This window comes from Anomaloglossus baeobatrachus, chromosome 9 (genome assembly GCF_048569485.1).
Source record: "Anomaloglossus baeobatrachus isolate aAnoBae1 chromosome 9, aAnoBae1.hap1, whole genome shotgun sequence".
Lineage (NCBI taxonomy): Eukaryota > Metazoa > Chordata > Amphibia > Anura > Aromobatidae > Anomaloglossus > Anomaloglossus baeobatrachus.
This window is the reverse complement of record NC_134361.1, coordinates 206,788,565-206,806,516: the sequence shown is the minus strand read 5'-3', so window position 1 is coordinate 206,806,516 and position 17,952 is coordinate 206,788,565. Positions and strand designations below refer to the sequence as shown.

General features: G+C 46.9%; 1 protein-coding gene across 1 annotated transcript in view; it reads left to right on the top strand.

The window, feature by feature from the left end:
- The window catches only part of LOC142250701 (mitogen-activated protein kinase-binding protein 1-like), a 32,285-nt gene continuing 14,333 nt past the window's right edge, over nucleotides 1-17,952 (top strand). The window contains exon 1 of the mRNA XM_075322899.1: nucleotides 1-467. Within this exon, the coding sequence (XP_075179014.1) occupies nucleotides 373-467 (95 nt within the window). The 5' untranslated portion in view covers nucleotides 1-372. The remainder of the gene's footprint in view (nucleotides 468-17,952) is intronic.

Sequence of the window (17,952 nt, the reverse complement as noted above, 5' to 3'; positions counted from 1 at the left end):
AGGGTTAGGAAGGAGAAGTGGCTGATTAGGAACTTCAGCAGGATGTTCAGAGAACACCCCATGTGCTCCAGCCACAGAGATCCCCAGCAAACGCCCCTTGCAGAGCTGCATCCTGAGTACAAGGAGAAACTCGGCACCAAGAACACTTTGCACACACAGAGGAATCCCCTGATGTCTTAGAGCCTGCCTGAGACACTGCACTAACTGGCCCAGGGAATCCCCTCCAAGATGCTGTGTGCTCAGCCTATGCACAGCAACTGGAGCAGCAGCATCACCTCCCTATTGGTGAAGCTGAAGAAGAAGAGGAGGAAAAAGTAACTCCCTGGATGAAAGCGATCAATAAGGGGACAAAAACTGCACTCTGGATAGGAGATGTGTCTGGAATGCCCCCCCTCCCCCACACAGGGACCTGGCTCTGACGCATTTGGACAAGGGTGCCTATGCAGATTTCATTTAGTTACATCATTGTGAGTAGTCGGATTGTTCCTCTCATGGCTCACTTATTGAGTTTAACCCTTTCACGACCGGCCGATTTTTCGCTTTCCGTTTTTTTTTTTCGCCATTCTTTTTCTGAGAGACGTAACTTTTTTATTTTTCAGTCAATATGGTCATGTGAGGGCTCATTTTTTGCGGAACGAGCTGTACTTTTAAATGAAACCATCAGTTTTACCATATTGTGTACTAGAAAATGGCAAAAAAATTCCAAATGCTGAAAAATTGCAAAAAAAGTGCGATAGCACTATGGTTTTTGAGATATTTTATTCACTGTGTTCACTATATGGTAAAACTGATGTGTGGGTGTGATGCCTCAGGTCAGTGCGAGTTCGTAGACACCAAACATGTATAGGTTTACTTTTATATAAGGGGTTAAAAAAAAATCGGAAGTTTGTCCGAAAAAAGTGGCGCACGTTTTACGCCATATTCCGTGACCCGTAGCGTTCTCATTTTTCGGGATCTTAGGCTCAATGACGGCTTATTTTTTGCGTCTCGAGCTGACGTTTTTAACGGTACCATTTTTGCGCAGATGCTACGTTTTGATCGCCTCTTATTGCATTTTGCGCAAAAGTTGTGGCGACAACAAAACGTCGTTTTGGCGTTTGGAATTTTTTTGCCGCTACGCCGTTTACTGATCAGATTAATTGATTTTATATTTTGATAGATCGGGCGTTTCTGAACGCGGCGATACCAAATGTGTGTATATTTTGTATTTTTTTAACCGTTTAATTTTCAATGGGGCGAATGGGGGGTGATTTGAACTTTTAGGTTTTTTTGTTTTTTTTTTAATTTTTTAAAACTTATTTTTTTACTTTTTTTTTTTATTTTACTAGTCCCCCTAGGGGGCTATTGCGATCAGCATTCCGATCGCTCTGCAGTATCTGCTGATCACAGCTGGAAGGCTGTAAACAGCAGATACGCTGTCTTTCTCTTTTGCTGTGCCCCGGGCACAGCGAAAGTGAAACCAATTCATGTGTAGTACAGGAGTCATCACATGACCCTGTGCTACCATGACAACTATCGGGAGTCACGTGATCGCGTCACGTGACTTCCGGTTTCGGCGGTAAGTAAAACTTTACCGCGATCGCGCTTATAATGGCGCTGTCATGTATTGACAGCGCCATATAAGGGGTTAATCGGCACGAGCAGATAACGATTCTGCTCGTGCCTAGCAGGCACACATCTCAGCTGTGAAAATCAGCTGAGATGTGTGCCGATCGCGGCATGCTGCCGCCGGAGGACCGCGGGCAGTAAGATTATGTCATTTAGGACGTAATTTTACGGCCCGCGGTCGTTAAGGGGTTAAATGCAGCAAATAGTAACCTAGTATGTATGTGTGCATATATATATATATATATATATATATATATATATATATATATATATATATATATATATATATATATATATATCACGCTACCATTTGTATATATTAATTTTGCATGTATATACATTGCATATCTTTGCATGTACATATACTGTATATATACCCATGGTGTGGCTTTTATATTTGTGTGTGTGTGTGTGTACACATTATATAATTTTGCATGTATATACTTTTATATACATTTAGTGTGTGTATAATAATATATATATATATATATATATATATATATATATATATATGTGTGTGTGTAACTGTACATACATTGTATCCATTTGCAAGAATATACTTGTATATACTACATATAAAGAATAAATACATATGGTGTTTGTATGTTTGTATAATATATATACAGTATATATACATACTGTATCCATTTATAATTTACTGTTATTGGGTCCCAATGACCAGTGACTGAATCAATAGATTCCCTTTAATTGATTGATGGCAGAGGTCATAAAACAATAGCACTGTGGTATGGCTATTGAGTGGCTATCAAATCCCATAATCTATTAACCACCAGAAGTTGTCACTAATGTGAGTGACTATTAATGAAGCTGCTCATCAGTTTCATCAGTGAGTGCCAGTTGCAGCCTTGTTATTGTTGTTATGATGTATTATTAAACATTATTCTTTTCTAGATTTTTGCAGAAATGAAAGATTTGTCAGTAAATGCTATTTCTCACACACTTCTGGATTCTAATAATGTTGAGGAGGTCGCCATACTGAGGCAGCTTAGAAAACTTTTTTTTTTTTTCTCTTTGGAACAAACAACCTTGGGTGTAATGTAGCCATTTCTAACACTTCTGCCTCCTCTATAAGAATCAGTAGCTAGGTATCTATAAACAGGTTTCATTGATAAATCTAGAACTTGTTGAGCTACTGATACTGGTTACCCTGCACTGAACTTTCCCAGCCTGCTGGAGCTTACTTGGAAATGGTCTATTCTGCCAGCAGTGAAGGAGTGAATTGCATGATGCTTTGGAGGCAGTGCATTATTTAAATTACAGGGGTTTTTTTGCTATTTCGCCGCACTTAGGATGATTTTTCTGCTTTCCAGTACATCCATCATAAAATGGACGGTGTCATTCAAAATACAGCAATAAGGGGTGGATAAAATGAAGTGGAAAAATGGAGAATTGGGCTGGTTTAAGCTATTGTTAACGCCAAACTAATAAAAGAATAGCTGAAAAAAAAACATTTTTAACCCTGAGGAGGTCTTCTTCAGGTTGAAATTGAAAATGTAATCTTATTATCTTATTATTATCTTATAAGCATTATCAATAATTTCACATATCGTTTTCAGCGAGCGAAGCCCTGGTATTCTGCTAATTCGCTATATACTTCATTATGCCGGATCTGAACATATTATTTCTGACCCTCTTCTGGTCCCAGCGCCTCCACTTCATTCTGACACAGGCGAGGCTCTTTATGAAATGGAGGAGGATGGGGGGACGATTGCCTCAGGCCACTTGTTTCTTTTTACAAATTTGTTGTAATACTGAGGTGAACAACAACTAGTTTTTGAACACATTTTTATCAAACATTAAAATGTACTCTCCTTTCACATAACATAACACACAAAAAAGAAGAGGGAGAAAACAGTCTTATGACCCTTAGTAATCTTCTCACACTGATCAGAGATCTAATAGGTGAATCTAAATATCTAAAGCACAAAATATGTCCTGACGTATGTAAAATATCAGTTATGAAATCTGCCTCAGTCAGACTGTTCTAGTTGTCCATAGCAACCAATCAGAACTCAGCTTTCACTTTACCTCAGCAGCTTCATTATGAAAGCTGCACTCTTTTTGCTATAGGCAACCAGAACGATCATGCTTTGAGGCAATTTTCATAAATGAGACCACAGTTACTTTTGCAGTGGTTATAGGCAACCAGAACGATCATACTTTGAGGCAATTTTCATAAATGAGGCCCCAGTTACTTTTGCAGTGGCTATAGGGAACCAGAATGATCATACTTTGAGGCAATTTTCATAAATGAGACCACAGTTACTTTTGCAGTGGTTATAGGCAACCAGAACGATCATACTTAGAGGCAATTTTCATAAATGAGGCCCCAGTTACTTTTGCAGTGGCTATAGGCAACCAGAATGATCATACTTTGAGGCAATTTTCATAAATGAGACCACAGTTACATTTGCAGTGGCTATAGGGAACCAGAACGATGTTACTGTGAGGCAATTCTCATAAATTAGGCCCCAGTTACTTCTGCAGTGGCTATAGAAAATCAGAATGATCTTACTGTGAGGCAATTCTCATAAATGAGGGCCCAGTTACTTCTGCAGTGGCTATAGGCCACCAGAACAATCTTACTTTGAGGAAATTCTCATAAATGAGGCCCCAGTTACTTCTGCAGTGGCTATAGGGAACCAGAACGATCTTACTGTGAGGCAATTCTCATAAATGAGGCCCCAGTTACTTCTGCAGTGGCTATAGGGAACCAGAACGATCTTACTGTGAGGCAATTCTCATAAATGAGGCCCCAGTTACTTCTGCAGTGGCTATAGGGAACCAGAACGATCTTACTGTGAGGCAATTCTCATAAATGAGGTCCCAGTTACTTCTGCAGTGGTTATAGGAGACTAGAATGATCTTGCTTTGAAGCAATTCTTATAAATAAGGCCCCAGTTACTTCTGCAGTGGCTATAGGGAACCAGAATGATCTTATTGTGAGGTAATACTCATAAATGAGGCCCCAGTTACTTCTGTAGTGGCTATAGGGAACCAGAACATCTTACTGTGAGGCAATCTCATAAATGAGGCCCCATTTACTTCGGCAGTGGCTTTAGGCAACTAGAATGATCTTACTGTGAGGCAATTCTGATAAATGAGGTCCCAGTTACTTTTGCACTGATTGTTGATAGTTATTGCTATAATTGCAGACTTTAAAGCGAATTATCAGGTTGCCCCAGCTTAGCGACTATATGGTTTCTGCCCCTTTAAGAGCAAGTCTTTTGGCACCATGGCTTTAATTGTTTAAGACCCTTTTGGGCAAAAACTATGGTTTTGCATTGAAAACCATTTACTCCTTTATTTGTATAGAGCCTAATTTTGGGGACTAAATCTCATGAAAGTGGGGAGGTTTTGAGTTTTAATGTTTGCAGTTAATGATGAGTGGGCATGCTCACTACTGCTCAATACCCGATCTGGGTGCTCGGGTACGCTCGGTACTTGGCCAAGTATCATGGGTGCTCAGATGTTTTGTTTATAAACGATCAGACACAAAGAGCCAGCTCCCTTCAGTGAATGATGAGAGCCAGAACCCCAATAAGAGCCACTTGCAGTCTCTGAATGGCTCTCACGGGGGCATGGGGGGGGGGGGGGTGTTAAAAACGTGTCTGGGTGCTGTATGTAAAAAAAATAGCCCAGAAATGCTTTGTTTATGTCTGGCTGTAAGTGGGGGGAGCTGACCTGCCGAATTATTGACTTCCATTATACTCGTTACTCGAGTTGAGCCCATCAGACCGTCTGAGCTGCTCGACTCAGGTAGAGAGCACTTGTGCACTTTTAGTGCACTGTTCACTCAATATTTTCAGTATTTTTAGTCTGGGGTTAAAGATGGGCCATGCAAAATTCACTCAAATCGGATGAAAACTGTTTTGTGTTGAACGGGCTACCACAGGCTACAGCACACAGATTCTGCTTTCTATATATATATATATATAGAGATTACATTTGTTTTAAGATTCAGAAACAATAAAGTACATTTAGCTTCAAGGAAACATTTTCAAGTTCTGAAATGTTCTACACCTGACTTGGATTGAGGTCAAAGCAAGCTAATTAATGGTTGAGATCATACAAAATATATTACTATTAGTGATGGGCGAACCCGGACTGTAATAGTCCAGATCCGCAAGAATTATCTAGTACACGTGCACTGATCCTTGGGCCCCGAGGTTTCAGGGAACTCCAGGTAACTATCCAGATCTGGCCACCCAGGTAATTAAAGCTAAAAAATAAAGGAAAAAGAAAGAAAATAAAAATAAAAAATAAAAATAAAGCAGGTGCATTATACTTATCAGTCTCCTCACGGCTGTAACACTACTTCCGGGGCAGCTAATTATCCTCATGCATATGCACCGCATCTGTGAAGCCCCGCAGGTGTTGTATCGGTGCATACCTTCAGGGACTCCACGTAGCTGGTGCTGGTCACAGGTAGGGAATCTTCGGTTTTGATCGTGACGCCACTCTCAGTATTGCGGTCAGTGGGGACCGCCACTGCAGGTTAGGGGACGCCTGGGGCTGATGGTGGGTGCAGTCGGATGTAGTAGCCTCCTGAGAGTGAGGCAAGCCCCAGGGCCCTGTGTAGGTTTGTAGTACCACAAGTCGCAGAATGACTCACACAGGCAGAAATGTCTTTCAAGGGCTTTACTCACATTTGATGGCAGGGTGAGTAGCCCGGGCGTAGCTGGGATGAACCAGATGGGAACCAGGTATCCTTCCGGCTGACTTTATGAGGGTGACTACTGACTCGCCTTCCTTAGCCCTTGGTGGTTTGGGGTGACCCCGACTTTGAGTCCCTATGGGGGTCACCCAGGGAAGATGCTGCAGCCTCTCTCCCCCTTTTGTTTGCCGTTTGCTTGTTCCCCGGACCAGGCCACTCCAGCTGCTTGCCTCCTGTGACCTATGGGCCCTCACTGCGGTTACGTGGCTGCGGCTTTTGTGGTGTTGTGGTGTGGGCTTTGAGAGCCCCACACCGGCAGGTTTAGCAGAAGAAAGCTGGATCTATCTTCGCTTCGGGATCTGCCGCCCGGTTGGGCCTGGTGCTCTCTAGCAGTCTCCTTACTTCCCACTCCGTGCTTTCTCTCTAGCTGAAGCTGGCTTTCAGGTAGCACTCCTAGTTGACCGTTCTCCCCCGTCAGTAGCCACTGCGCGGGCGCTGTTAGACAGCATCAACCCCACAGGTCTGCTCCTCACTGAGCCCTATGGAGTTCTCCTCTAACTGACTCACTGCTCCTCCTCTCCTGTTCTTGCCTACGCCACCTAGCAACCAGACTCTCCACCACACCCCTTGAGAGGAGATGGAGGCTTTTTGACCCCCTGCCACTATTCCAGTGGAGGTATAGGCTTTGCCCCCTCCTGGGATCCCCAGGGGTCCTCTCATGGGTACATGTGTGAGACCTGATCACTATGCGCCTGTGTACCACACCCCAGTCAGCCTTCTGGATTACCTGTGTTGTACTGTCCCCAGCATGGGTGCAGTACTCAGTGGTGCCTGACCAGGTCAGGGGCGCCACATTCCCCCTTAGTTATCACCAGCACGTCCTCGGGCTGCAAGACAACATTTTTAAAATGCATAAAACATTAAAACACGTAAAACATTTTTAAAACCACCAGGTATCAGACATCACCCCCCTCCACCCACAAGTCCGTTAACCCACCCATAAACCCTTTCACGTTGGCCGCGACTTCAGCCACTTCTGGCAGGATGTAGAGGCGGCTTTCATGGGCTGGTGGTCTTCAGGGTATACCTGGCCTGGTGGATCCGCGCCTTCAGCCTCTTCTGGCAGGATGCAGAGGCGGCCTCCACAGTTGGTGCTGACCAGGTACCCTCTTTGTGGTGGTGAGCCAAGGCCCCATAAACAGGCGTGCTCTCTGGTTGCAGGTGAGCCAAGGCCCTATATACGGACGGGCTCCTCCTGGTTGCAGACGAGCCAAGCCCCTAAACAGGCTGGCTCTGGTGGTGGTGCCTCTGGTGTAACTATTTACACTGCGAGAGTTTGTGGCTATAGCCAGTTCATAGCCTTAAGGTTTATGGTTTTCTCACAATAGTTTTTGTGGGCACATACTTGAACTTGAGAACGTTGCAAAACAAAACTTTTCAAAACTTCAACTGGTAACTTCTTTCTTTACTTTACTTTACTCTTCTTTACCAGGGCTTGAGCCTGTATGGCGGTGGCACCTGCTGCTTTCCTGCTCTTTGTCGTCGTCTGTGGTCGTCTCATCCGTAGGTTCTTTTTCTCTGCTTTGTCTTCCTTCTCTTTCTTTAGGACTTTGTGTTACGTCCAGAGCATACAATCCTCTTTCGCCTTGATGCATAGTAAACTGGACTGAATCTCCCATCTTTAGATTTCTGCCAGGGTGTCCTCTAGGCAGATGAGCTTTCACATCTCTTCTGTTGACAAATATCCCATCCTTGATACCAGGTGCTACGATGAATCCATATCCACTTCTCAGATTAAAATCCTCCACTACTCCTCTGAAAAGGGGTCCTCTGGCCTGGGCTTTGGACCTTCTCAGGGCTCGTTTTTCTTGCAGGTCTCTGGCGGTGACTTCCCGCTGCTCTGGGGATGACGGTGCAGGGGATAGTTGCGTTCTGTTGCGGTGTGTCTTACGAGCTGGATTCTGTAGGGTGCAGCTCACAAACTCCCAGGTAAGGCTTTTGGGCAGTTCTTCCTCAGCCGAGGGTATCGGGTCGTCCTCATCCCAGCGAGAATAAGGCAGCATCTCGGGCTCTGGGTATGGCTCTGGAGTCAGCCTCTCAACCTCCTGGCCTCCTCCCCCCCTTAGTTCTTCCTGGCACTCCTTGGGTAGCAGTGCTGGGGATGGACCTCGTTTTGCCGGCCCAGGTGGGGAACTCTTTGCCGTGGTTGCTGCAGGAGTTGTCGGGATACTCTTTGGGGTGTGCGGAGGGAGCATGTACCGCTCCACCATCTCCCGTGGGAACTTAGCTTCCAGGTCGGCTTTTAGCTGCCAGTATGCGGAGTCCTCACCTACCAGGGATTGCCTAGCAGGGACTTCCTGAACCTGGGGAGCCTTGTCTGCTCTGGCTTTGCAGGCCGGGGTAAATGGTACGTCAGCCTTGTCTTGGCGGGCCGCGCCTGGCATGGCGGCGGCCTGGTCTTGGCGGGCCGCGCCTGGCATGGCGGCGGCCTGGTCTTGGCGGGCCGCGCCTGGCATGGCGGCGGCCTGGTCTTGGCGGGCCGCGCCTGGCATGGCGGCGGCCTGGATCAGTGTCGTTGTCGCAGGGGGCTCTGTGCGGGCCGGGCAGGGCATCGCTGCGGCGGCCGGGGCTTGACGGGCCGAGCAGGGCATCGCTGCGGCGGCCGGGGCTTGACGGGCCGAGCAGGGCATCGCTGCGGCGGCCGGGGCTTGACGGGCCGAGCAGGGCATCGCTGCGGCGGCCGGGGCTTGACGGGCCGAGCAGGGCATCGCTGCGGCGGCCTGGGCTTGGCGGGCCGCACCTGGCGTGGCTGCGGCCTGGCTCAGCGTCGCCGCGCCGGGCGCCTCTTCAGGGACCGCGGGCGTGGCAGCAGGGGTCGGGGCACTGGCGCTAGCCGGGGCATCACTCGACTCACCCTCCGTTGACAGCATCGGGGTCTGAGTTGTCACCGCCCGATCTGGCACTCGGTGCGCGGCTCTCTCCTCGTAGGCCTGAACCGCCGCGGTCATCCATAGAAACTCCTCGCGTCCCTCTCTGATCAGCCTTCCGACCCTGGCTTCCAGTTGATCGCAGAACTCGGCGAGCTCCCGACACCACCAGGCAGCGGAGCCTGGCTCTGGGTCTCTGCACTCAGACGCCATTTTCTCTAGCAAGCTGCTGGCTTCTCTTCTGCTCCGCCGTCTCCGGACGCTTCCGCTCTCTTCACAAGCGAGGTCAGAACTCTCCAGGGGATCTCTGGGTAGCCACACCTCTTCATGGGCGGTAACTTCCCCCAGCGCGGGCTGCTGTTGTTTTTCAGCGCGCTTTTCATGGTGGCAATATGGCGGCGCTTCCAATTTTTCAAGCGGACCGCCCAGGCACATGGTCACCTGTCTGAACAGGTCTAGTCCTTATCCTGTTCGTGACGCCAGATGTGAAGCCCCGCAGGTGTTGTATCGGTGCATACCTTCAGGGACTCCACGTAGCTGGTGCTGGTCACAGGTAGGGAATCTTCGGTTTTGATCGTGACGCCACTCTCAGTATTGCGGTCAGTGGGGACCGCCACTGCAGGTTAGGGGACGCCTGGGGCTGATGGTGGGTGCAGTCGGATGTAGTAGCCTCCTGAGAGTGAGGCAAGCCCCAGGGCCCTGTGTAGGTTTGTAGTACCACAAGTCGCAGAATGACTCACACAGGCAGAAATGTCTTTCAAGGGCTTTACTCACATTTGATGGCAGGGTGAGTAGCCCGGGCGTAGCTGGGATGAACCAGATGGGAACCAGGTATCCTTCCGGCTGACTTTATGAGGGTGACTACTGACTCGCCTTCCTTAGCCCTTGGTGGTTTGGGGTGACCCCGACTTTGAGTCCCTATGGGGGTCACCCAGGGAAGATGCTGCAGCCTCTCTCCCCCTTTTGTTTGCCGTTTGCTTGTTCCCCGGACCAGGCCACTCCAGCTGCTTGCCTCCTGTGACCTATGGGCCCTCACTGCGGTTACGTGGCTGCGGCTTTTGTGGTGTTGTGGTGTGGGCTTTGAGAGCCCCACACCGGCAGGTTTAGCAGAAGAAAGCTGGATCTATCTTCGCTTCGGGATCTGCCGCCCGGTTGGGCCTGGTGCTCTCTAGCAGTCTCCTTACTTCCCACTCCGTGCTTTCTCTCTAGCTGAAGCTGGCTTTCAGGTAGCACTCCTAGTTGACCGTTCTCCCCCGTCAGTAGCCACTGCGCGGGCGCTGTTAGACAGCATCAACCCCACAGGTCTGCTCCTCACTGAGCCCTATGGAGTTCTCCTCTAACTGACTCACTGCTCCTCCTCTCCTGTTCTTGCCTACGCCACCTAGCAACCAGACTCTCCACCACACCCCTTGAGAGGAGATGGAGGCTTTTTGACCCCCTGCCACTATTCCAGTGGAGGTATAGGCTTTGCCCCCTCCTGGGATCCCCAGGGGTCCTCTCATGGGTACATGTGTGAGACCTGATCACTATGCGCCTGTGTACCACACCCCAGTCAGCCTTCTGGATTACCTGTGTTGTACTGTCCCCAGCATGGGTGCAGTACTCAGTGGTGCCTGACCAGGTCAGGGGCGCCACACATCCCTCGCTCACCGGCAGTCTCAGCATCTGTGACTCGTTGCAGTCAGACCGCGCCCCCACCCTGTGTGACAGCGTGTCTGACTGGAATCACAGATGCTGTGTGTGTCCCTATACTGGTGATAATATAAATAAATAAAAAATTGGTGTAGGGTCTCCCCATACTATGATATCCAGCACAGATAAAGCATACAGCTGCAGTCTCCATCTCCCAGCCGTGTGCTGCTCTTGGCTGCATATCAAAGTAAGAGGGACTCCTATGCAGCTTTTTTTAAAACTTATTACAATTTTTAAAATTGTAATGTGGCGAGTGGTCCCCCCCACAATTTTGATAACCAGCCATGATTGGCAGTTGGGGGCTTTTATTCTTAGGCTGGGGAGGCCCATGCTTATTGAGCCCCCTTCCAGCCTTAATTTAGCAGCCTGCAGCCACCCTGAATTCTCACATCCATTAGAAGTGACAATTCTGGCACTTTACCCGGCTCATCGTGATTGCCCTGGTGCAGTGGCAATCAGGGTAATAAGGGAGTAATGACAACATACAGCTGCCACTAAACCCTATATTAATAATGGGAGGCTTCTATGAGCCCCCCATTACTAATCTGTAAGTGAAAAGAAATAAACACAAACACCGAAAAAATACTTTATTTGAAATGAAATACAAATAAACACCCTCTTTCACCCCTTTATTATCCTCAAACATCCAGTTCCGACATAATCCACAAAAGGTCCCACAATGATTCCGGTTCTGCTACATACTGAAGGCACAGCGTGCTGGGACAGAACATGTCCGCAGACTGTGGCTTCAGTCAGAGTCTGACTGAGCCGCAGCGATGAGCGGTGACGTCACTCAGTTTATTTGTGGTCACAGCTGGAGGTTCCTACCGTACCCCAAAGCAAGTGGCTCTCACTTGGGTGCCTACTCGCATCATGCAGTGAAGCAAGCCTGTGGTTTGTGTTCATTGCCTCACAGACGAAACATCCAAGCACCCGTGAAACCCAGCTGCGCACTGCGAGTACCCGAGCACCCCGATGCTTAATCGAGTGCCAAGCACACTCGCCCATTATTACTTCCTATTAAATTAACCCCTTCCTGACATGGCAATTTTCGCTTTTTTATGTTTTCATGTTTTCCTCCACTTTATCCAAGAGCCATAACTTAAATTTTTTAATTTCACTTAGCCATATAAAGACTTGTTTTTTAATTGTGATGTACATTTGAATAACACTATCCATTTTACAATGCAGTGTACAAGAAAATGGGGGGGAAGAAATGTTCAGTAAAAATGACCTGGCAATGTGATTTTCCAATTCAGTATGATTACAGCAATACATAGTGGTGGAAAAAAATGAACAAATTTGTTGAAAAAATCCCTTGTATCGCCATTTTCTGAGAGCCATATTTTCATTTTTTCACTCAATGGAGCTGTATGAGGGTTTGTTTGTTGCGTGGAAAGTTGATGTATTTATTGACACTATTTTGGCACTAATACACTTTGATCACTTTTACATTTTTTTGTGGTGGCCCAAAAAATTGCATTTCTGGAATTTAGATTTTTCTATACAGTGTTTACCGATCAGGTTAACCCCTTGACAACGAAGCCACTTAGTACATTAGCGACCAAGTCTCATTTTTTTTAAATCAGACTAGTGTTATTTTATGAAGTACAATAATAATCCTGGAAAGCTTCAACAGGTCCCAGTGGTTATTCAAACTTTGAATTTTTATGGCCTAAACCAGATGGCTATACCACACAATAGTTAATAAATAACATTTCCCACATGTCTACTTTACATCAGCACCATTTTTGAAACAGAATTTTTTTGCTAGGAAGGTAGAAGGGTTCAAAGTTTATCAGCAATTTCTCATTTTTCCAACAAAATTTATAAAACCACATTTTTAGGGACCACATCACATTTGAAGTGACTTTGAGGGGCCTTTGTGACAGACAATACCCCAACGTGGCACCATTCTATAAACTGCAACCCTCAAACTGCTCAAAACTACATTCAGGAAGTTTATGAATCCTGTATGTGCTTCACAGGAGCAAAAACAATATGAAATTAAAAAATGAAAATTTAACTTTTGACCACAAAAATGTTATTTTAGCCTCAAATTTTACATTTTCACAATAGTAACAGGAAAAATTGCACCATACAATTTGATCTGCATTTTTTCTAAAAAAAACCTACTGTTTGGATGCACATCAGGGCCCAGAAGGGAAGGAGCACCATTCAACTTTTGAAATGCAAAATTGGCTGGAATCGTTAGCGACACCATGTCATGTTTGCAGAGTGCTGATGTGCCTAATCAGTGGAGCTCCACCACAAGTGACCCCATTTTGGACACTAGACCCATCAAGGAATGTATCCAGATGTGTGGTGAGCACTTTGAACACCCAGGCGATTATACCATGTTATAATGTTGAGATGTGAAAAAAAAAAATCACTTTTTTACAACAAAAATGTTGTCTTAGTTCCAAATTTTGCATTTTCAAAAGGGTAACAGGGGAAACTGCACCATACAATGTGTTGTGCAATTTCTTCTGAGTATGTGTCGCGGGCGGAGAGGACGCGCTCGCCACGCTCGGGGACGGGGCTTCTACTGCTGCTGCTCGGTGGCTCGAGTGCTCCTCACCCATGAGTGAAAAGGGATGATTGGTTTGGGGAGATATTTCGTGATGCCACCCACGGGACGTGGTGATGATGGCACCACCGCTGCTGGTGACGGGAATCCTGGGAGAGATGGTAGAGAGCAGCTAGGATGTTGTCCCCTCCGTGGGTAGGGGTCGGTGCTCCCGGGGCCCGATGATGTAACGGGGAGGCTGGATGGCTGGGGCACAGGGTTGAAGGGACAGCGCGGCACAGTGCCAGGCGGCACTGGTGTACTCACTCAGACAGAAAGTCACAAAGTCTCTGGTAAACCAAACGGCCGGATGGACGGGTCCCGCAGCCGGCTGCAGTGTTGTTGTGCTCTCCCCAGACGGCTGATGATGGCTGTTTTTCCCTGCACCTGTGTAAACTGTGTTGACTCCGATGGTTTCCCAACGGTAGTCCGCTCCCCAGCGTATAGGTACCGTAGGAGCCCTTTTGCCCGCAGGCGCTGGCCCTTGGATCTCTAGCCTGTGGCGGTGGCTGTATATCCTCACAGTGTGGACTGTTGCCTTCTGTCGGGACTTGGTTGTTAGGAAACCCCTGGGGTTCCGGTCACACTCGGATTTGACCGTTGTCGGCAGCTCCAAGCCTAGTCGGGGTCCGATGGCCCTGCCTGTGTGCTTAATTTCACTCCGCTACCCCGGTTCGGTACCGGTGGGCCACCGCCCAACCCCAGTCCTACGGTTCTGCAGAGTTCCGCTAACTCCTGCAGATGGCCACCACCGTCTGCCAACCTTGCTGTCAGTGCCTGGGCTCCTACCCAGACACTTGCAGTTTGTGTCCTCTCACTTTCACCTTCTAAACTGATCTACTGCTTTTCCCGCCTGCAGGCCTGTGAACTCCTTGGTGGGTGGGGCCAACCACCTGGCTCCGCCCCACCTGGTGTGGACATCAGACCCTGGAGGGAGGCATCAAGGGTTTTTTTGTCTGACTGTTGTAACTGCCTAGGGTGGGGGTGTGTATGTTATGTCTGTGACTACCTGGCTAGTCCAGGGCGTCACATATGCCAATATGTGATGGAAAACTACTGTTTGGGTGCACAGCAGAGAAACGAAGGAGCACCATTTGATTTTTGGAATGCAAAATTGTCTGGAATCGTCACGGTAAGTGCACACGATCAGTGTTCACAGCATTTTGGATACAGCATGCTTCAGCTGCATCCGAAATGCTGCACTGTAAAGTACAAGCATAGTGGATGGGTTTTCTAGAACTCTCATGCCCACTGTGCTTGTTGTTTTTCCCGCAGTAAACACTGACCTGCGGTGCAACTTTCTAAGCTGCAGCATGTAAATTGTTTGCTGTGAAAGCACAAGTGTCCTCCATAGGGAGAACACAAGCGAGAGACCGCAGCGCACCGAACCCTGATTGTGGGTACAAGCAGCTGCGGTCTACTGCATTCTCCTGTGAAGGAGTTTTGTGGCCCCACAGGTCAGGACCCGCTGAGTCGAGGATACAGCGAGTCCTGATTGTGTGCATGTATCCTTAGCGGATGCCATGTTGCATTTGGAGAGCCCCTGATGTGCCTAAAGAGTGTAAATCCCCCACAAGTGACCCCATTTTGGAAACTAGACTCCTCATGAAATTAATATAGATGTGTGATGAGCACCTTGAACCCCCAAGTGCTTCATAGAATTTTATGTTAAGCCATGAAAATAAAAAATCACTTTTTTCCAATAAAAATTTTATTTTTGTTCCAAAGTTTGCATTTTCACAATATTAACAGGAGAAATTACACCATACAATTTGTTCTGCAATTTCTCTACAGTACGTCGATATCCCATATGTGGTGGAAAACTATTGTTTGGATGCACAGCAGGGCTCAGAAAGGAAAGAGCAACATTTGATTTTTGGAGTGCAATATTGCCTGGGATAGATTATGAATGCCATATTGTAACACCTGCTTGGATCCACAGACTCAGACAGGCTGTAATGGACAAGCTAGAGGGAAGCCACTCACCAAGCAGGACCCCTAGAACCCTGAACCCCTTTAACCCCTATACAGGGATTTGGAATTACATAGGGCCCAAGGTGATCACTACCTGTGGAAGGCTGCAGTTCGATGATAGTAGTAGTCAGGCAGGGTCAAACCGGGAAATGCAAAACAGGGACAGAATCACGCAGGCAAGGACGTAATCAGAAAACAAAGCAGAGGTCAAATCTGGATCGGGCAGCAAGGTGCATAAACAGCATGCAGGAGGGTAGTCAGGAACAAGCAGAAGTCAGAACACCAGAATTACTAAACAGAACAGGGCAGGACAGGAACCAGAAATACAGAACTATCTCTGGCAGTGGTCAGCAGACAGGATGGCAAATACAAAGGGTGTGGTGTCTTCCCATTGGTTGTAGCTGAATGATGGTAACTTCTCCTGGAAGACACACACCACTTACAGTCAGCCAGTGCTACTGCAGATCCCAAGGAAACCCAGCCCAGTGGATGAGCGGAGCCTGTGCCCACCAGCGCCGCTGGCATCGACTCCTCTCCCATCACCAGCCCTATCCATGACAAGAACACGGTATTGCCTGGTGATCGAAGCAGAAGTCGCTGGAGCGGACTCCTGTGGGGACGTAACACATGCCTCGTTTGCAGAGCAGCCAAGGTTTCAAAACAGCAGAAACCCCCCAAATGTGACACATTTTTGGAAACCACACCCCTTAAGATTTTTTTCTAGGGGGGTGGTGAGCATCTTGAACCCATTGGTGTTTCACTGAATTTTATGATATTGGGCAGTATAAATGATATATTACATTTTGTTTTCAACAAAACTGATGCTGAAGGGAAAAAAAAAATATTTTTCAAGGGTAACAGGAGAAAAAGTACCATAAAATATGTTACACAATTTCTCCTGACTACAGCAGTATCCCATATGTGATCAGAAACTACTTTTCAGGCACAGTGCACAGCATAGAAGGAAAGGCGCACCATATCGGAGTGCAGATTTGGCTGGATTGGTTTGCGAGTACCATATCATATTAGCAGAGCCCCTGAGGTGCCAGAACAGCAGAAATCGCACGTAACCCCATCTTAGAAACTGGACCCCTCAATTAATTTATTTATGGGTGCCGTTTTCAATTTGACATCACAGGTGTGTCACAAAATGTTATACCATTGAGCGGTGAAGAAAAAATAATTACATTTTTACCACTAAAATGTAATTTTAGCCCCATATTTTACATTTTCACAAAGTTAAATAGATGAAAGAGTCTGTATAATTATTATTACACAAATTCTTGTGAAAGTGAGTATACCACATATGTGGCTGTGCAGTACCAATTGGCCACATGGGAGGGAAGGAGCACTATTTGACTTTTGGAGCACAGAGTTTCCTAGTATGGTTTTTGGACGCCATATACAAAGACCCTAAGTGCCAAAACAGCAGAAACCACCTTCAAGTGACCCCAAATTGGAAATTACACCCTTCTGGGAATTCATCTACCGGTGTAGAGAAGATTTTGAAACATGGAACACATGGGTGTTTTCCAGAAAAAAGCAGCAATGGATGTTGCTGTTGTGAAAATGGAAATCTTGTAGTGCCCAGAATATTGTGTCCAGCTTCAGCTTCAAGAGACCTGCACCTTGTAAATGTAATGGGCTTTCCTTACTATAGAAAAGCCAAACATGTGGATGCTACCTGTGGTTTAGGCACATTGTGGGGCTCAGAAGGGAGGGAGCGTTTGGATTTAGTTTACAGAGATATACCTTGCCGTGGTGACCGGGCTTACATGCATTGGCCAATTCATAAACCAAATATCTCTTTTTTCATATATTCCTATAGCAGTAATGAAATACCAGAATTCCTTTATGCATTGTTGGCTTTTTAGTGTGCAGCTGTATGCATCTTCATGTACTGCAATAGACATGTATTGCAATTCTTGAGACCTATCATTACACAGACAGAATGCCTACAATTGTAATCCGGCCTAACAGACCATCATACCACATACCAGGAGGTAATTGTTTGACCTCTGGGTGCCATGACAACCATTGGCTCCCCATGATTTAGTCACGGGAGTGGCCAATGGAGGTCAGAATAGGAGACCTCTCCCACAAGCTTCTAAATGCCATGATCACTATCCATTGCAGCGTCTAGAGGGCCACACGCCATCCCTGGCTGTTACTACGGGAGCTCGGCTGTTGTCTTTGCCGAGCTCCTGCAGTAATGGTGTGAAAAGTACTGATATTTGGGTGGCATGGTGGCTCAGTGATTCTTGGGTTCAAATCCCCCCAAGGACAACATCTGCAAGGAATTTGCATGTTCTCCCTGTGATTGTATGGGTTTGCTCTGGGTACTTTGGTTTCCTCTCACTCAGCTCGCCGCCGATGTGGAAATGAGGAGACCACTTTAACTGTGAGAGCATTTGCACATGACAGTTTTTTGGAAAAGCCTGTCTTAACTTCTTTTTACTTAGGCTACTTTCACACATCCGGTTTTTGCACTGCGGCACAATACG